The following is a 21,080-nucleotide window of genomic DNA, read 5'->3' as shown; positions in this document are numbered from 1 at the left end:
GGGAGGAAACTGTGTGACAGCCTTGCACCGTATCACCGTGCTGTCAGTGTACTGTCAGTCACTGCAGCTGAGTTTAGTTAGTTTTAGTCCAGTTTAACTTCAAATGATGAAAACAAAAGAAAAGGAAAAATGTGTCAGTAGTGTATCATTGAATTCACTCTCAGTAGTCATTACTCTTTGGTTTTACTGTGTTAAATCATAGTTATAACATAAATACATGCAATGCAACAATAAGGTCTTAAGAAAAATACTGAACAAATAATTTTAACATCACTATCTAAAGGCAGTTTTTAATAGCAATATATAAAACACAGTTGGTGTAGCCTATATACATACATGTTGATTTCCAAATGTTCACTATGACAGAAAAAACTCTTTAAGCCTTAAACCCTTAAAACAAACAAACTTGCATACAAATCAGTTAAAAAATACAAAAAACTTAAGTACTATTGTGTAAATAGGTCACAGCATCATTTATCCGCATGAATTATGCGACAACAGAACAGAGCTCCCTTTTCAGACCAAAAATCTCACATTTCTTCCACATTCTTCCAACAGCATGTCAAACCTACACACCAAACTCTATGCGTCGTGTCTTCTACTCATCTACAGTTTCTGTGCTTGTTTCCGTCACTGTTTCCAGTGTAACTTCCATCCGAGACTGAACCTTTGTTTCTGCTGGAGATGACTCTCCCACCTCTTCTTCATCTTCCCCTTCCGATTCATGAGCAGTGGCATCTTGGTACTGCTGATACTCTGACACCAGGTCGTTGAGGTTGCTCTCTGCCTCGTTGAACTCCAATTCATCCATACCCTCCCCTGTATACCAGTGGAGGAAAGCCTTCCGTCTGAACATCAGGGAGAACTGCTCGCCAACACGACGGAATATCTCCTGAATGGCTGTGTTATTGCCGATGAAGGTGGAGGCCATTTTGAGGCCTCGGGGTGGGATGTCACACACGGCAACCTTCACGTTATGGGGGATCCAGTCCACAAAGTAGTTGCTGTTTCTCTGCTGGATTGCAAGCATCTGCTCGTCTACCTCCTTGGTGGACATCTTGCCACGGAAGACACCAGCAACTGTGAGGTAGCGCCCTCGTCTGGGGTCGCAAGCTGTCATCATGTTGCGGGAGTCGAACATCTGCTGGGTGAGCTCAGGCACAGTGAGGGCGCTGTACTGTTGGCTGCCACGCGCTGTCAGAGGGGCAAAGCCTGGCATGAAGAAGTGGAGGCGAGGGAAAGGCACCATGTTGACGGCCAGCTTCCTCAGGTCTGCGTTGAGCTGTCCGGGGAATCTCAGGGAGGTTGTGATCCCGCTCATGGTCATGCAGACCAAGTGGTTGAGGTCCCCGTAGGTTGGTGTGGTCAGTTTCAGCGTGCGGAAACAGATGTCATAGAGGGCCTCGTTGTCGATGCAGAAGGTCTCGTCTGTGTTCTCCAGGAGTTGGTGGACCGACAAGGTGGCGTTGTAGGGCTCCACCACTGTGTCAGAGACTTTAGGGGAAGGCATGATGCTGAAGGTGTTCATGATGCGGTCAGGATACTCCTCTCGGATCTTGTTGATGAGGAGGGTTCCCATGCCAGAGCCAGTGCCACCCCCCAGTGAGTGAACCAGCTGGAAGCCCTGCAGGCAATCACAGCTTTCACACTCGTTCCTCACTCTGTCAATCACCTGGTCCACCAGCTCCGCTCCCTCAGTGTAGTGACCCTTCGCCCAGTTATTCCCAGCTCCTGAATTTCCTGTAATACCAAAATAAAGTTAATCTAATTCTACCAATCAGTAGAGGGAAACATACTGTATACAACATGTCTTACAATAATTCAAAATACTTTATTCGTCCCTCAAGGAGTCATTTGAGGCAAGCGAGTTTACAAACACAAGTACACATAGACAATTAAAATGAAAACATAGACTATAATTACATATAAAACACAAAAGCTGCCACTGTATTTCTACTTAAGGTGAAATTCTTGCAACTATTTTTTTTCAATTTGTTTACATGTTCTTCAACGGCTTCAAAAGGCATTTTGCAGCACGAGTATTTTCAGAATCAGAACCAGAACCAGGTTTATTGCCAGGTAGGTTTACACATGCAAGGAATTTGCTTTGGTGTTGTGGTGCATTTGTTATTTGTCTCACCATGGATGAAGTTGTCTGGCCTAAAAAGGGCCCCGATGCGGCTCCCTCTTACACTGTCCATTGTGCCAGGCTCCAGGTCAACAAGCAGGGCCCTGGGCACATATTTACCACCTGGAAACAGAATGATTTATTGTTCTTAGACAAGTCAGAAATGGGCGTCCTGAATTTTAAACATGTCCTTACTCTGTGGCGAAGTTAAAAAAAAGTAAAATACAAAAGCAAAACAAGGCAATGAATTAGAAAGAAATTTGCATCTAAACGAGTCTGAACAAGCCAACTGTCAAGTTACAGTCCATATATGGTCTTTATTACCATGTGCCTCATTGAAGTAGACGTTGACCCTCTCCAGCTGAAGGTCGCAGTCTCCCTCATAGAGACCTGTAGCATTGAGTCCATGTTCTTCACTGATCACTTCCCAAAACTATGAAGACAAACCACATAAAAATACCATCACAGTGATTACAACACAATTCATGTAATTAATGAAACAGGTCAGTTGTTGCTCAGTCATTTAAAGTTGAGCTTTAAATGTTGAGTTGAACAAAGTTTTCACCCAACAAGTACCTTCCACTGTTTTGTACATTTCACCTGTATTTATACTGTATGGCTGCTTTCTAATGTACGAATCTGTTGAGGTTTTTTATGCAGGTGTGCAGAAGTGTACATTCTTTTAAATGTACCTGTTCAGTCAGCTTGTGACTATCTGGCAAAAATATATCAACACTGACTCTTCTCCAAATTGGTACAGCTTAAGGTGAATCTGAACTCATTAATCTCTGAGTTGAAACAAAATAAATTACCCACTTATGATGTCTGCAAAACAACAGTAACAGTAATTTTTAATATAAATAATATTAATGCATAGCAAAACAAGTAAATGCTTATTTTTCAGACTGCAATGATCTTTCATGTCAGGGTTATGTGTTGCTTTAGCTTTAGCTGTATTATCTTGTAGTTCTTCTCTCTTGTTTCATGTTAACCATGATAAAAATGTCCCACCCATGCCAGTCTCGCTGTGGCTCTTATCTATTCCCTGAATGTGTGACAGGGAACACCCTGCGTCACTCACAACTGTTGGTAGCAACATGCACAGAACATTTCAAAACAGGCATCATAATAAATGAAAGAAAAATAATAAATATATTGTTATAGTTTAACTGATATCATGTAAAATAAAATAAAACATGTAAGTCTTAACATTCCCACATACCAGTTTGACAAAACACAATTAATTTTCTTTTAAACAATGACTTTAATCATCTAGCTGATATGGCATTTAGTAGCTTATAGTTCAACAGATGTTTCATGTTCTCCTCAAAAATACTTGATGAGTTCTGGTGAGACATAAGACGCTTTATTGTCATTGTAGGCATACAACCAAATTACGTTTGGTCATGGAAATATAGAAAACATTATTAGAGTCTCAACATTATCAACAAAGTCAGAACTAACGCACATTATAACTTTAGCAGTGAAGTTGGATTTTTCTTTTTCTTTTTTTTTTTTTACCTTTGAGCCGATCTGGTTGCCACATTGTCCAATTTGCAGATGTACAATTTCACGCATGATGATCTGGATACACTACACAGAGCAGCTGGGGGGCCTCTGATATGCTACAGTTCTCCAACTGGTCTTTTATACCAGATATGATGTCATCAGTGATGTCAGGGAGTCACCCTTGTCGTTAATATATGAGGGGCCATAACAAGCTATGTAAACTCTAAGCATATTAATAAATATAGAAGTATATATGAATCTTTGTATGAAGGATTTTGCCATATTTTACTAGTTTAGGTAGTCTTGTTATATTTTCAAATATGATTTCTATATGTTTCATTTTGTTTATTACATGTAAAACATGCAGTGGAATAACAACATGGACTCATCCACATACTTCATAAAGTAATGAATTATCAAATGTTGTAGAAGGAGGCTTTTGGTTGCAATGAGCCACAAACATTTTATAAAAGCTTCTATATGGCTAAAACACGTCTGTGATCACCAGCCAAAAACAGGAAGGAAGTGTAGCCAGAATGAATGGAGGCAGTGTCAGATAACACCCTTTTATTAACTACATTAACATATTCACACTGTACACACACAGGCAAGTACCAAACATGTTGTTCTCATGTCTGACAGGAACATCTTTAACTTACTAACTCAAAAGTGATTTGGCCTCATATTGTGTAAAAGTTCGTAACATGACAGTTAGTCTTTTTGATGACATAGCATATCGTACATGACACATTTTCCTGTCTTAAAGGACTTAGACGCTACAAAATAAACTATTTCTATTTCAGCTATTAAGTCAGTGTATGTGTCATAATAAGGTGCAAATGTGCAGTAACTGGGAGCCTGTATATGAGAGATGCTACCATCTAGAGGAGTAACATGGGCATAACATGATCTGACTGGAGCAGTTATATCACATATTATAGATAGATAAGTTGATTTAATTTGTAAATTGTAGCATTTACTTATTCATTTATTCACATTTCAGCCCATGTATTCTTTTAGCTCTTAAGGGACTGATAAGAATCGTCTGCTTATCCTTGTGTCCCGAATTTATGGAAAACATTAAAATAGATATTTTGATCAAGTTATATGACTAAGAATATAAATAAACCTCAACAAAATAGTTAAACAATTCCTCAATATCTTGTTCTTGTTCTTATCCTCACATACTGTACTGATGTTCGAAGTACAGTAAGAACAAGTACATTTAGCTGTGGGTGCCCGGATCGCGCCCGCATCTTAAAGGAGAGGTTCGCAATTTGTCAAGTCTGTCTTAAAACAATAGTCAGGTACCCATATGAACACTGAAACTGGTTTTGCTTGCTGTAATCATTCCATGTGTTCATCCTGGCTGATCTCTCTCTAATGCACTTCCAATGTATGTGATGGAAGACAAAATCCACAGGTTTCAAAGTTTTATGTGTTAAGTATAATATAAGTTAATATGGGGCCTCAGTAGTCTGAATAAGTTAAATCAAATTACAGTATTTTTAGTATGAAATTCTCTCTTTTTTGTTTCCACAGACGTGTTTCCTTGCTGAGCTGCAGTGGTTTGATAGAAACAAAAAGAGGCAATTTTGTATGAATGAGGATCACTTACATCGGAAGTGCATTTGGAGGGATCTCTTAACAGCCACAATAAACAGAGGAAACAGTTAAATCAAGCAAAACCTGTTTCACTGTTCATACATGCACCTGACTATTGTTTTAAAACAAACCTAAAACATTACGGATCTGTCTGTACAGTTCTCCTGAAAACAGTTTGCCAATTGGCCAACCGTAGTAGCCTGTTTCCAATGCATATTGTTCATTATGAGGAATGAATCAGAGCAATTGCTAACCGACAAGATATTTCTGATATCTGTGAGCACTGTTCCTCTTCCCCTTACAGCTTAATGTAATTTCAGGAAGGAGATACGACTGCATGTATACTGTATCTCGTACAGAATAGATACTACATCCCTCTGCAGTGGGTCAATTTTTCTTCAATCATTCTTCAACATTCTTCAGTTTTGTGCGGCCTCAAAAGACGAAAAATATTTTTTGATAAAACTCCGAACCTGTAGGTGTCTGAAGAAATTTGGGGAATGCCAAACTCTTTCTACTGATGATTATTATAGCTAGATTAAAAAAAATAGTTTCAGAGAAGGATTGACAAATGGGATGAGTAGTGTTGCTGTACCCTAGTATGATGATATATGATGTTGATACTATAAACTCTCTGTTAATCACACAGTCAGAAATGCCACTTTCAGTCAAATGCTTGTGATTTGTTGCTGCGGTTAATTAATATATTATATTACAAACAATTACACAAAAGTCCAGTGTTCACAGGTAAACCAGTGAAACTGGAAATTTACCAGATACTGTGGCCTTTAGATAAAAGGCTTCCTGGTCTGAGTGCATTAAGTTTAAACACAGGAAAGGTCCAGTAGATGCAGGACAGGATGGGGTCAGGATGAGTGTTTGTGTTGTTTCAAGAGGTTGGGATTAATTTGCTTCTGGGATTTAAGTCATTACTTCTTCAATTGTCTGTTGGGGTTCATTAGAGAGCCACAGTAGCATTTAGCTGTCATTGATGACCTTTATGTGTTTTGCCCTGAGCTTCTTTCCCTCGCCTTTTGACGTATTTGCGTAGGGAGGTGTTTGTGTATGTGCTAGTCCGTCTGTCTGTCTGCTTCATACAGTATGTGTGTCTGTGCGTGTATGCTTTATGATACACACACACACACACTTTGCATGCATACATGTGAGAGCTAAAGGGGAAGAAGCCAACAAGCTATGAAGCACCATTGAGCTGGGCTTACATGACATCTGTAACAATTCTGCCATTGAGTTTAAAAGGAGTTCATGAAAAACATCCAGTCATTAAGACCCAAATATTGCAGTTCACCTTATAGATAAATGTACTTTGTTTTTAAAGCCAAAAATCAGCAGCACCACGATGAACGTGTAAAATATATGAAGTCTTTATTGTTGTATTTTTGTTCCTTGTTTGTTGTTTCTGACGCTTTCAACCACACTTTATGGCCTTCCTCTGTAGATGGAGTTGCTCAGTTGATATACAGTACTGTGTAAAAGTTTTAGGCACTAAAAGTAAAGTTAACTAACTCATTAACTCAATTAACTTTATACAAAGTTCAGTAAACAGAAGAAACCTAAATCAAATCAGTATTTAAACCTGCACACAGTTTTTCAAGGCTCTCAGCAGGTCGGTTGTTCCTGCATCTTGGAGAATGTGCCGTGGTTCTTGTGTGGATCTAGGCGTCTCTGTTGCTTCTGTCTCTTCATGTAATCCCAGACTGACTCAATAATGTTTCAATCAGGATTCTTAGTACCATCTACTGCAGGACTCCTTGCTCTTCTTGTCGCTTGTCTTTGTGACTCCAGCTGTATATTTGGGGTCGTTGTCATGTTGCAGAATAATTGTGGACTGATCAGACGCCTCCATGTGGGTTTTGCATCATGGGTAAGAACCTAAACATTTCCTAAAGTGCCTAAAACTTCTGCACAGTACTGTAGATACAGTTTAGTTTGTTATCACAAGACCAAAGTATGGTATTTCGGTCATTGTTAACAGTGATAACAGTTGCTTCTTTCTGTTGTTTTAAAAACAAAACTGTAGTATTATTGTAGTTTGTCCTTGATGGACACAACACGCATATTGCATATAGTTCAAGGTTTTAAAGCCATAGCATGAGACAACGTTTTAAGACATAAAAAGACATGAGGACATAATATCTTTAGGGTGTGTGTGCATATCCCAAACCTCCACAAATTCTACCTTTTATTGAAGCCTGACCCAGAGTGTAAGAACCTGCATTTTGGGCGTTATAGGTAACAATTATTTTAAAGTCCTGGCTTGTCCTTGGGATTGTGAGAAACCATGTGTCTTAAGAAGGTGTTTGGCTACTATCGGCCTCCAGAACAGCATCACTGCTCCTTGGCACAGATTCTACCTGCAGTCTGTTGAGCTCTCCGGGATGAACGAACAGCATTCTTCCAAAGTTATTCCTTCATTTGGTGTTTTAATTACAGCGATGGAGAGCGCTGTCTCACACCTGTTTAAAATCTCTCATTGATTGTTCAGTTTGCGTTGAGATCTGGAGACTGCGGAGGCCTTAACATATGAGTCACCTTATTTTCATACTCATCAAAACATTTAGCAGCCCCTTATGTCTTGTATGGAAACATCGTCATTTGTGTCTCCACTGTTTCATTTAGGTTTTTCTTCTGCTTTTGTAGTTTACATATCTGTCTCCTCCACAGTTTATGAAACCCGAGTCTTACAGGAACTTACAACTCACCTATTTCATTTTTTTATTTTTTATTTTTGTCTTAATTTCACATAACCAAAGATGCTACAGGGGTGATCCAGGTTTCACTATCCATCCACCCAGACCCTGCATGGAATAACCTGACTGAGGAGATTTGTTTTACAAGGTTACTGTATTCCACTATCCTACTTTATTATTATTATTATTATTATTAATGTTATTATTATTATAAGTTGTAGTAGTAGTAGTAGTGGTGGTGGTGGTATATACAATATTATTTGTATTTTAATTATTTGTATTATTGTTAAAATCTGTATGATGGCATTTACAGTTTGTGTTATTGTGTGTGGGTATTTTTTATAACTTTATTTATATGTTTTCAGTGTTATTGATTATTGCCTTTTGGGTGGATAGGTTGATAAGTCATTTTGCTTCAAAGAGGGCGCCTCTCCCCTTCTGTACCTCTGCTTCATGACGCTCCGGGCAATCATGTGATCCGACCCTGCTTCAGTCCAGATGCGTCAAGTGGCAGCAAGCAGAAAACCGGAAACACCGTAAGCCTAACTTCAAGTTAAAAGCACAGCCTGTGTCTGTCCTCAGTAGAAAAGATAAACGTAAATATTTTAGGTTTTTTGTCGATTTGTTTCTTCGTGTCTTTCCAATACAATTCTTCCTAATAAATATATACTATGTTAATTATGTATGTATATATAACATTGTAAATGTTTGGAGTGACGGGGACATTTACAGGTAAAAAAATGCAATAAGTATTATTTTTATTTGTAACTTTGGCTCCATACCACAACTTAGTCACCAAAATAACAAAATAGTGAGTTACTTTGAAATAAGCTACTCACAAAATAGTATAATCATAGGAGTAGATTATGTTTGTTATTAAAGCGCCAATCTCCCATAAAGCCTTTAAAAAATATATACTTATTTATTTAACATATTTATTGGGTCTTTGTGTCAACTTCAAACATAACAAACTCACTCAGGAAAAATAAGAGTTAAAAATGTTCGATCAAATTACATTAAAATTGTAACAACTAATTGATAAATAGATTGTTCAATCGACTGAAATTTAATCAGCAACTATTTTGATGATAAATTCTTTATCAGTTTGTCACTTTTCAAGCTCAGAGAATTATCCAAGTAAATGTTTTCCAACCATTTTGTCTTGTGACTCCTTAAAAAGAAATAGCATCTACTTGAGATGTGACCTTAGACGGGCCAGAAGTTGTGGACAGTTCAACAAAAGAGTAATTTTTCCTCCTCAGACTGTTTCATTCAAAGGACTTTAAGAGGCCATGGTAAAGGTAATTTTAGAAGAGGAAACAAAATTAAAAGAAAAAAATATTTTTTTATAAAAGAAAATCAAAAATATAAAATAACAACACTGTATAGAAGACATGTTTTTTCTTTATCATCTATTCAATGATCATGTGATCCATGTAGACCATTTGGAGCTCCATGGGATTATTTTTCAACATGTTTAAAGTCCCTTTTCATTCAAAAACATGTTTTCCTTCTTGTTACTACAGTTGAGCCAACATTAGTGCGTACCTGAGGAATATCTAAGGTTAAGTAGTTACTGGATGGTTTGCTGTAGTTACTTGATTTAAATAAGAAAAGAGATGTGAGGTAGTGTGAAAGCTTCAACAGTAGAGCTTTATAGATGAATAACATAAGATAACTATTTCTTCTTGACTGTAAGGGAATCCAACCAACCTGGTAATACAGAGAACAACGAGTGTGAAATTTGTCATTCGTGACAAAGCATAATGCACTATGATACACAGGTTGAGATTTGTGACATCGCAACCAGTTTGTGATGTGGAAACTTGAAGCCTGTAGCACACAAACACTGAGAATTGACTTTACAATGAAGTAGGAGACATCTTGTGTCCAACAGTTAAACTTCTTAATGAGGAATTTTTTAAATGAGGGAGGAGGAGTAGATGTAATTTGAAGGATTTTAAACAACATAAATGAACTTTTTTTTTGTGAAAAAACCATATCAGACACACATTATTAGCAACACAGCCTTTATATACATCTTAAACATGTCAGGAGGGGATCTTTAAGGAATTAATCGGGCATATTTTTCATTCAGTGGCACAATATGTAAGCCTACGTATTATTGCAAGTATAACTGTTGCCATAGGAAGCGGCATTTACGTTATTTTTAATCACAAGAGTTGCTTTTAGTGGGTTTTTTTCCCCTCGCTACAGCACACAACAGCTGTGCGTTTTTGTCACGACGCCTCCACGCAGGCTTTATTATGAAAGCAGTAACCGGAAGTGGAGCGTCTCATCCCGGGACGCTTGACCGCCGTTCTTAGTTCCCAGGGTTCCGTGAGAGCCGTTTGCCCCACCCCACCTCTTCAACGCTATCTATCTCAATGTACAATTCTCAGAGAAAAAAGGGGGCAAAAATAATTCAGAGTAATACTGCAAAGAAACGATTCTGCGCCTCCCCGGCCGGTTCATCGGAGCAGACGCGGCCTCTCGGCGGTAAAAAAAAAGAAAAAAATAATAACGAGTGTGTCGCCGTTGGATCAGTGATTGAAAACACCGCGGTATGTTCATGTATCATGCACATGTAACCATAATCTTACCATACGGATTCAAAGGGAATACAAAAAGCTGAGAGACTTGACAGCGGGCTGTACCTGCGCCAAACGGGGAAAATAACGGGAGGATTTCCACGAATATCACCTGGATATTGCGTTATATTCAAGGACATCCAGCTGCCCGAGAAAGCCTCCTCTTTGCTCGCCCGGAGAAGCTTTCCGATGTGAGGAGAAATACAAATTAACGTTACAGAGAGAGAGAGAGAGAGAGAGAAAAAAGGACGGAGAAGGGGCCTTTTTTTGGGTCTGGTCAAACCCTCCGTTGAAAAAGCAGCACCAGCATCTGTTGACGGGGAGAGGATATAATTTTGACATCGGCTTAAAAAAAACAGGATATTATTGATAAAGGTTGCTCACATCAACGACAACGAAGAAGAAGAAGAAGAAAAAAAATCGGTGTATATAATGTGACGGATTTGAAAGACGGTTGTTGTGATAGAGAAAGAAGCTCCGGTGTAGCCTGATGATTCACATGCCGTCATTTTAAGAGGAAATATTTATTTTTTAATTTTTTTTTTCTCTCTCCCACCCGCCCTCTGATGTGCTTTGGTTAGGTGGAGAAAGGATTGCAAACAACACCCCCCCCTTCCCTAAAAATAATAACCTTAAATATATATTTAAAGGGAGAGAGAGGAGAAAAAAAGAAGAAGAAGAAGAAGAAGAAGAAGAGGAGGAGGTCGAGGAAAAAATAGGGCTTTGGTTGTAAAGTGGAAATGAATTGAATGGCAGTGTGGAGATATCTGCCGAAGATGGGCTCCAGAGGAGACATTTGCTAAAGAAAATTAACACACAATAGCGTGAATATACAGTTTAAAAAACAAGCGTTTAATTTTTATTTTTAAAACACCTCTTTTTAAAGGAAAACCGGACCCCGCCGACCGTTCATTCATGTAACATTTTTTTTTTTTTTTTTTGCAAAGGCTGGAAATTTCACATCCACTGTCATATCAATGTTGATGACTTCATTGCGGATTTACAGTGAAAAACACAGGAATCAAGCGTCTGAGAGGGCGGCATCGTTGCTCTGCTCCCCTTCTGACTGATCTGTGTTGATAAATTGCCAGTAAATATCCACATCCCATCCCTACAAGCCTTGGTGGAGCCCAGCAGTCTGCTAACTAACTAACTAACAGGTTTACATCTGTTTTAATTGGGCATCTGGCAACATAAATGTCACCCATTTTGAGCCAGGTGTTCCTCTGTTGGGCCAGTCTAGGAATTTAGGATTGATTGATTTCTCTCCTGATCAACACCCTCCTCCCTTCCTCCTCCTCCTCCTCCTCCTCCTCCTCCCCCTTCCCTCCCTCCCTGCACCCACACACCCAACTGACCACCCTGCCTCCCCCCCCACCACCCCCCCTTGAACCTATCACTGGGTTTTTGGGAAGATGGGCTGTCTTGGCAATAGTAAGACCGAAGACCAACGAAATGAGGAGAAGGCACAGAGGGAAGCCAACAAAAAGATAGAGAAGCAGCTCCAAAAAGACAAACAGATATACCGGGCAACTCACCGGCTACTACTATTAGGTAGGTTTTGTGATATTTTATCATTAATATATGTGTGTGTCCTCACAGTCCATTTTGTGCTGAATTGTTTCACCGACATAAACATGTATTTTCACTTGTCTAAATACAAATGTAATAGCTATTGTTTCAGATTGTACCCATGAAAAAAAAAATGTTTCTTTTTTTACGACAACTTCCTCAGCCGGTATCAACCAAGCATCAACAAATGATGCAATGACATGATGTCACTACACCGTCGGAGGTTTTTTTTTTTTTTTTTTTTTTTTTTTTTTTGGACACAGGACGGGTTTGTTGCTGTATTGGAACATGATTACAGAACATGTGAGAGACGGTGGACATGACACCCACCATTTGTGTTGAAGGCAGCACACATACACACACGAACACACACACACAGGCAGGCAGGCAGGCAGGCAGGCAGGCAGGCAGGCAGGCACCATGCAGAGGCTGGGCCACCAACAGGAGATTTGCATGGTTGTTTCTTTAATTCACACATACAGGACGGCACTGTCCGCTAAAAATTTGTGATCTTGTGTGTGTGTGTGTGTGTGTGTGTGTGTGTTTGTGTGGCTCCGGAGGGGCCTTCACCTTGAGTTATTTAGGCCTATAAGACTTCACGTTTGAGGCTATTTTTCAGACCTTTTTGCATCATCGTCTCCACATCAGCCGCTCCGGAAATGGATATTCTCTGATTATTCTCTACACGCAACGTTATATATTTAATTTGATAAAGCTATTTGTCACTTAGGCCTCTGATGTCATGATACAACCTTAAGGCCTAAAGGGCTCCTCGTTTGCTAAACCGATTGGAGTACAGAGAGCAAATTAGGATTACTATTCAGATTACTAGCTTCACCCTTGAATGATGGTCTGAAATTGATCCCCCCTCCATTTGTAATGTTCCAACCCACTTATCATGCCAGAATTACGGAAAAAGACATTTCCTTGATCTTATTTGCTGTCCTGACTTGGTGTCTCACTTCTGCTGTAAGAAAAAAAAAAAAGACTCTGAGCCGATCTGGTCCAGCCGTTCTTCCTGTCCTCGTCCCCTGATGCTGAAAGTCCTTCTCCAACTTCACCTGGCCCTTTGATTGGCTGTTTTTTTTACATCTCGCCATCTTGCTCAGGCCCTAGCCTGAGTATTTCTAAGATATCAAGATTTACTATAAATATGGAGTTGAGATATTGCTTTTCTGTAACGTACAGCATAAAATGGGAGTGAAGAGTTTAGGTGAAGCAGAATTCGGGATTCTTTCTGTGCAGTATCGTACAGTATTTAGACGGTGCAGAGAAACAAAACCCCAAAATTCAAATAATTTACGGAAAAAATCTCGGGCATCAAGGTTGTATCTTGTTCACTTCATCTTCAACTGGCCCCATCCTCCACCAAGACACCAAAATGCCTGAACCCCTGTCCTCCACAGATCCAGTGTCCAGTGTTTTAACCCATAATCTACTGGTTTCAGATGGATCCACATCCTGGAGTTTTGTACGACTCTGAACACCTCCTGACTGATCTCTCTCTCTCCTCTCTCTACTTTCAGGGGCCGGTGAATCCGGGAAAAGCACGATAGTCAAACAGATGCGAATATTGCACGTTAATGGCTTCAACGCAGAGTAAGTTGGTTTCCCTCGTGCTGTATTCTGTTTGTCTTTTATTAATCACACACCTGCAACACATTTCAGATTTACTAAACAAGCACAGACAGACAGTTTGTGGTGCTTTTATTTAGAGAATATAGATGGACATTTAAATGGGACTTATTGGAATTGGGCAATAATGACAGGAGAGGATACAGAAATATTTAATGATGTTTTGAGGAGGACTATTGGTGCATTCAGAAGATACTAATGATAGAAATAGCATCTTATATTACTGGTGGCATACAGGTAGGGGCATCATCAAACAACATGGCTGACATTAGAGCTGAAAAAATCAGTCAATTAACACATTAGTCGACCGACACAATCGACAACATAATCAATGACTCGTTTACATTTTTTTCTACAAAAATGCCAAAAATTCCTCAGTTCCAGCTTTCTAATTACATGGACTTTCCTTCTCTTCTTTGTCTTATGTGATGCAAACCAAATATCTTTTTTATTTTTGGACCGTCGGTCAGACAGAAGAAGAAGTTTGCCGATCAAATGATCAATTGAGAAGCTAATCAGCAAATGAGTCGAATAATAATAAAAAAACATTATTTGCAGCCCTAAAAGACGATAGAAAAAACAGAAACGCCGGATGCTAAAAGGAGATAGAGAGGCTATTCAGAAAAAACTCTTAATTTATTAATTTTACATTATAATAATCAAATTTGAGACAATATGGATCCTCGTCATTAAAATATCCTTAACAATAAATGAATTACAGCTACCTCTAATTGTACCTTGTACCTTGAAAATTAAAAAATAGTTTTAGTGTATTTCGTATACAAATTGTAATCCCTGATCAAATATTTTTTCGTAAAGCACCAACTTTTTGAAGCTAATGCGATGAATTTTTTTTTTCTGAAATATGTCTTCTCATGTCCTTGGAAATATATATAATTTAACTAATTATTAATAGGAAGACTTTACGTGAAGATATTTTTTATTCCCTGGCTAGTATACAACAATTTATTTTTCCCATTTTCAGGAATAGAGACGTTATCTCTTGTCATTGTTTTAATAAACTATCCTATATGTGCTAAAGAAGAAAATGGAGTCAAGTGTTTTGGGCAGATTTTTGTAATGTTTTGGAGTAAATACTCAAAAGTTGCGTGACACCAGAAGAATGCTTTATCTGTTTAAGGTTTTCATGGAAACATTGCCCTGGGTGTTTTCAAGCCACCCCGTCTTGTGAATTTCCTAAAACTCAATCCCAAGTTGATGCAATGGAAACAAGTCACATTTTTCTATTCTTAATCATCAGTTTCCTAGAAAGGGGTTTGGGGGCAGGAGCATCATCATGTGCTTATTTTTGGGTCATGTTGAACAGATGCTCCTCACAGACCCAGACGCTCTGGTGTAATGACAAATCCACTGTCGGCCGTGACTCCTGTCGCGCTCAGCTCCGGGGATTTTGTTGCACTCTTTGGACCGCAGGGTTTCACCTTGCTGAGTTTCCCTTGTGGTGCAGGGCAGCGCCAGGCAGTGCAAGGTGCTAGGGGGGTGGAGGAGGAGGAGGAGGAGGAGGAGGAGGAGGATGAGGACAGAAGGAGATGATGGGGAGTGACACAGTAATATAGGAAAGGGATGAAAGGAAGGGAGGACACGAGGAGAGTGAGAGAGGGGGGCAGTATGGCTGAGGTGAGAAGAGATCGGTATGGCAGTTCACTTCAAAGTGGGTGTTTTTTTGTTTTTTTTGTTTTTTTGTGGAGGTCCTAGTGTGAAGAATGTAGTCTTTCTTTCCTCTGTCGTCCTGCTGTCGCTCTCGAGTGAAATAAAGGAGCCGAGAAGGAAACTCTCTGAAGTCACTCTCACAAAGTCTAACTTCTCTGCTCAGCAGCATTTGAAGAAATAATCCAATTGATCCGATGTTTCCTTAAGTTTTATTTGGTGATCTTAATGTTTTAAGTGAGATCACTAGTCCCCCTGAGTTCAAGACCTTGTCATGGTCAGCGCTAATAAACATAATCAACTAGAGAAATTCGATTAATTGACTAGACGAGCGACAGAAATATAATCCGCAACTATTTTGATAATTGATTGTCATTTTTTTCAGGTAAAAATGCCAAACGTTCCCCAGTTCCAGCCTCTCTGTTTAGGAAATTGTGATGGTTATATTTCAGTTTTTTCACATTTTATTGACTGATAAGTCAGTTATCGGAAAAGTAATCAGTGGCCTAATAAGTAATGAAAATAATAGTTAGTTGCAGCCCTATAAACAAGCTGATAGCATTTGTTTAAAACCAGAGAATTAGGTATTTTAATTTATAATGTACAGCCTGGAGCATCTTTATTTGCTTCAAATAGAAAATACAAAGAAATCAGTTTGTTTGCCTGAAAATTTCCATTCAGGTTTATTCTAAAACTCAATCGATTAGTTTTATTAAGGATTCATCTGCCGATTATTTTCACGATTAATCGTTATCAAGTGTTAAATTGTGAAAAATGGCATTCACAGTTTCTCAGAGGCCACCGTGATGTGTTCAAAGTGCTTGTTTTGTCCGACCAACAGTCCAAAAATTAAAGATTTTTTATTTATTGCCACACATGACAAAGATGAGCAGCAAATCCAGAGAATATTTGGCCTTTTTTTGCATGAAAAATGACAGAAGTGATTAATTGATTATCAAAATAGTTTGTCTGTTAATCTTCTGTCAGTTTACAATGATATAAAGACAAGAAAAGCTACAAACCCTCACTTAGGAGAACGACAGATTAATTGGAGTTTCTGCTTAAACGATTTATTGATTATCACAATAGTTGCTGATTGATTTGCCACCGATTCAGAAAGTGATCTAACAGTTTTTAAATTATATTTAAAATGTTAGACTTTTTTCCCACATGCTCAGTGATCATTTATTAAAAGTTTCAAGTTTTCTCTGAAGGCACCAATAGTGATCTCAAATACTTTGTCACTCAACAGAAGCAAGGTATGAAATTAAAAATATCGAGATATCTGATGTAATCGTATTGACCAATAACAACTGACAATTAGAAAATGTTCACTAACACGAAGATAATTGTTTAAGAAATATTTCAAAGCTAAAACTGTCCTATAACATCAAGTTAAAGTCACTTTGGTAACTTTTTCACCAAAGTCACTGAATATCGAACACACGTAATTATTACCAGACGATTCTCATCCAGAATATTCATTTGAAATCCCGTCGGCTCAACAAGAGTAACACAAGCTTGATTTCAGTGTTCTCGACACACTGAGCAGCGGCTGACGCTGTAATGTTGACAAAATATATACTGCACAGCGCACTGACACACACACACACATGCTGTAGATATGCTTACAGTAGTTTCCTGTCGGTCTGACGTACTGAGATATTTTGATCGTCTTGTGTCATTGTGAAAGCAGCAGTACGTGTGTTACATTCAAGGAATTTCAATATCAAACTTGTCTTTTGTCAGGACGTTTGAAAGAATTTAACAATGACACTAGTAACCCTGGTTTCTCTGAAAGACAAGTATGACGTTCAACCATTACTAAATATACTGGTATCAGAACAGATAAACTGGTGATGCTGAAATTCTGTTTGTCTTTACAACTATAAATGGTGCATATGATTGCATATGTTAATACTCTGTATCTTGTATAATTCTACTTTGTGCTCATGGGTAGGTTGTAGTAAAAAACTCCTTAAAATGTACAGTAACAGGCTGTGTAGTCCTCCACTCTGCTGTTTTCTCTTTAATAAATGCCATTGCCAGAATTAAGACACATTCTGCTGTTCTCATTTGGTATCAGCAAGTACACAAAATTCAGGACTTGCACTTGGTCAGCAAATTAAAGATATTTGTGCATCAGGAGCAGCCACAATACTCCTGATGTCTGGTATAATTTACCTCCAAGCTGACAGAAAGGTCCCGGAGAAGTTTGTTACACAGCATATTCCAACTAAAAGTCACTGACACAAGCTGTTAAAATAATTATTTTTGTATTTGAGATAAACTTAATGTAATTTTAGCTTGTACAGCTGTGTTATCCATGTTTGGATTTACAGCTGATATCTTTGTGCCTAGTTTAGGAAGTCTATTCCAGTTCCCCATGGAGCCGGATTTTGATAATCATGAAGTTTTTATTAGCCTGTAAGCAAAGTGCCAGTCTTCAGTGCCCCCCCCCCCCCGTCTTGCTTTTGTGTTTTAAAAAAAACTCTTGTTTGTTTTTCACAGGGAGAAAAAACAGAAAATTCACGATATTAAAAACAACATTAAAGAAGCTATAGAGGTAAGAAATTGATCTTTTGATACATTTTGAATGATACTGTCTGAAGTTTTGGATTTTTGAACAGTTTGTAGTGATGCTTCTACCATGAAGGCAGCAATGATAAAGAAGATGAATACATTTATAGGCCCTCACGTCGGTAATAACAGACAATGCAGACTGTTTGTCCCTGAAAGTGTGTGTTTGTTTAATAGTGTCCTGTCAAAATTAATCTATAGAAGAAGTCAGAGCAAAAAAGTCAACCAAGGATGCTCGAGAAATGAACTTCAGGCACACTCTTCCTTCAAAAATCAATATTTAGCACATTCAAATGAAGCTCCTCATGTAGTGAAGATGTGAAACAATTTTTTTATTAACCTCTTTGTGCTGTAAGTGTCTCAGGGTTTCTAATGAATTATTGTATTTTATTGTAAGTTTTCTTCTTCTACTCTCTTCATCCAGACGATTGTGTCTGCCATGAATACACTCACACCTCCGTGCAAGTTAGCCTGCCCAGCAAACCAGGCCCGAATCGATTATGTCCTGAACCTAATAAACCAGAAGGATTTTGAGTTTCCTTCGGTAAGTCTCACCTTATTTCATTGAGATATATTGACTCTGTGACTTGTGTGGTGGTTTTCACAGCGGTTTGTTTCCTGTTTCTTTCAATCGCACCTCCTGTTTTGTGCTATTAACCACTTTTAGTCGAATGTCTTCTTGGGGTCCATGAAACATTTTATATTATTGTTACCAGACAGTTTATAAGGAATCAACCGACATCTGAAGCTAATTTTATGACTGTAGAGGCCAGTGTTAAATGTTAAAGTGCATTTAACTTAATTCAAATGTGAAAAATTAAGGACTTAAAAGGCTTGTCAATACTAATTTCTTACAAGATATCAAGCTTATAATGCAAATCAGTTTTTTTCATATGTATATGTAGTTTTTTAATAGATAATTTATAGCTTTTTGCTGTAAAATAGATCTTTTAAATATATTATAACTTCTATTAAATGTCTTAGAGTATCAAAAACAGCCTACAGGTCTCCTGGCTAGGTGTGCTGTAGGTGAGTAAGGCACCTCACACGGCAGCCTTTGTGAGTCCGCCTGGTGTGTTTGCGCAGTGATTCAGTAATTAGCAGGTGTGCTACCGCTTGGGAGGCTGTCAATTGAATGAGCGTCTCACCTGAGAGATCCACACCGCCTATTAACACTGATTGTCTGTAATAACCCTAAATGTGTCTAGTGGGACCTGTCCTTCAGAAACACACAGACTCAGAGGGATTCCCCCCCCCCCCCTGAGCTGCAGTCGGCTCCCGGGGGCCTGTCAGGGAGCCGCTGCAGGTCCCGCCGCTGGACCACATATTTATTGATTTATTTACTTTAACGTCTTCTGGATGATCTTTTGGTGTTTAAAACTGATGTTACAGATTAGTTGATCACAAAAAAAAAGCCTGTTTTGGCCTGCTAATCCTAATAGCATCTGATGTTAATCCTGCTTTACACTGCAGGGACTAGAGGCTGTAATCTGGAGCTACTGATTCTGTTTCATTAGATTAATTTGTGGCTTGTGTTGTTTCGACTTCACTTAAAGGTAAAAATGTATGTGACTCACTACTGTAAGTATAGTTCAGTGAGATGAGAAAGGCCAGAAGATTCTCACCGAAGACGCTCCTGCATGAACATGTGAAGCTGTAAAACACTTTGGATGAAAGCGTTTCCTCCGCTGCTTAAACCATTTAATTAATGAGCACATTGGTCAATCATCGAAAATGATAATAAGACCATAAGCAAGTCCTGTTTCAGTGAAGTACTGTCGAACTCCTATAAGTGAACAAGACTAGAACTGCAACTAATGCTTATTTTCATAATCAGTTAACCAGAGGACTGATTTAGTTGTTTGGTCTATAAAATGTCAGGAAATGTCCTCAAATGTCTTGTTTTGTCCCGACCAACAGTCCACAACCCAAAAGATGTTCAGTTACTATCACAAAAGACTAAAGAAATCAGAAAATATTCACATTTAAGAAGCTGAAACCAGAGAATTTGTACATTTTTTTCTTCAAAAATGAATCAAAATAGTCGGCGATTAATTTTCTGTTGACTAATCATAGCAGCTCTAGACAAGACTATGTAAAGCTACCCATAAAGATCTGGCCAAGTCACTGTTACAGTTGTGATTAAACTTTTCAAAAATAAAAACATTTTCAATATATCAGTGAAAGGTTTACCGCTCGATCAGATGTAACGCTGTGCAAACACACGTTGATTCATTTTAAATTCTAGTCACAATCAAAACATTTTCATAGATACCTTGTTTGATTTACTGGGAAAGTTGTATAAAATGATGCACTGTACATCTATAATATGGTCTAAAAAAGTGTGTTTTCAGATTTAAAAAAAAAAACCCCAACAATTTAAAGAGTAATACGTAGTTTTCGTGGAACAGTGGAACAAGTATTAACAGAATATAGATGTGATACTGTCAAACTTTGAAGCTACTTTGTTGGAAAATAAATGAAGAACTGTTGTTAAAGAGCTTTGAAGTTCTTCTCTAATAAGGGAACAGTTTCGTAGAGGAAGAGGAACTTTTTACTGCCTCAATAGCTTCACTGTTTAAACTGGTCATTTTTATAGTGTAGATTTTTTTTTTTTTTTTTTGTGGCAGCTGAGTTTCCAGTGAAGAGTGTGTGTATTTGTGTGTAAGCAAAAGGAAGTCTCCTGATATTGTCTCTGCAACGTCATGGCAAATTTATTATGCGGGCCTATCTCAAGCTGACCCTTCCCTTGGGCTGTCAGTCACTAGACTTCCAGTGAAGACCTGCGGGGTCTCGACGGACGGGAAGGCCAGCCCTCAACGCTTTGATCTGACGTTAAGTTTGCTCTTTTTAATGTGGAGTGCGGAGGGTTGGAGCAGGTATAAATGTAGTAATAGTGTTGTTGGGGTTATCGGAGTATCACTGCAATCAGCAAGCATCAGTTCCAAGTAACAAAAAGTTTGGCTTAGCTTGAACCGAATCTGCTCGTTGAAGTGAATGAGTGTTTGTTCGGGAAGAGAACAGAAGTAGAAATCTTTCTGATAGGCTCAACCTCTCCTCTGACTCCTCCACCGCCTCCTCCTC

The 21,080-nt window shown here is 38.5% G+C and overlaps 2 protein-coding genes across 3 annotated transcripts in view; one reads left to right on the top strand and one right to left on the bottom strand.

Annotated features, from left to right (window-relative positions):
• Positions 1-174: 174 nt before the first annotated feature.
• LOC137181256 (tubulin beta-6 chain) overlaps positions 175-21,080 on the bottom strand; it is a 48,078-nt gene continuing 27,172 nt past the window's right edge. The window contains exons 1-4 of one of the 2 annotated variants that reach the window (XM_067586822.1): positions 3,650-3,769; positions 2,453-2,561; positions 2,141-2,251; positions 175-1,740 (exon numbers count right to left, since the gene is read on the bottom strand). In XM_067586822.1, coding sequence (XP_067442923.1) covers positions 599-1,740; positions 2,141-2,251; positions 2,453-2,561; positions 3,650-3,706 — 1,419 coding nt within the window. In that variant the 5' untranslated portion in view covers positions 3,707-3,769 and the 3' untranslated portion in view covers positions 175-598. Of the gene's footprint in view, positions 1,741-2,140; positions 2,252-2,452; positions 2,562-3,649; positions 3,770-21,080 lie in introns of those variants that run through there. The other variant, XM_067586823.1, reaches the window with a different exon arrangement.
• Positions 10,269-21,080, top strand: part of LOC137181257 (guanine nucleotide-binding protein G(s) subunit alpha) — a 32,301-nt gene continuing 21,489 nt past the window's right edge. The window contains exons 1-4 of the mRNA XM_067586824.1: positions 10,269-12,095; positions 13,640-13,712; positions 17,928-17,982; positions 18,421-18,540. Coding sequence (XP_067442925.1) covers positions 11,957-12,095; positions 13,640-13,712; positions 17,928-17,982; positions 18,421-18,540 — 387 coding nt within the window. The 5' untranslated portion in view covers positions 10,269-11,956. The remainder of the gene's footprint in view (positions 12,096-13,639; positions 13,713-17,927; positions 17,983-18,420; positions 18,541-21,080) is intronic.

This window comes from Thunnus thynnus, chromosome 4 (genome assembly GCF_963924715.1).
Source record: "Thunnus thynnus chromosome 4, fThuThy2.1, whole genome shotgun sequence".
Lineage (NCBI taxonomy): Eukaryota > Metazoa > Chordata > Actinopteri > Scombriformes > Scombridae > Thunnus > Thunnus thynnus.
This window is presented reverse-complemented; position numbering and strand designations above follow the sequence as displayed.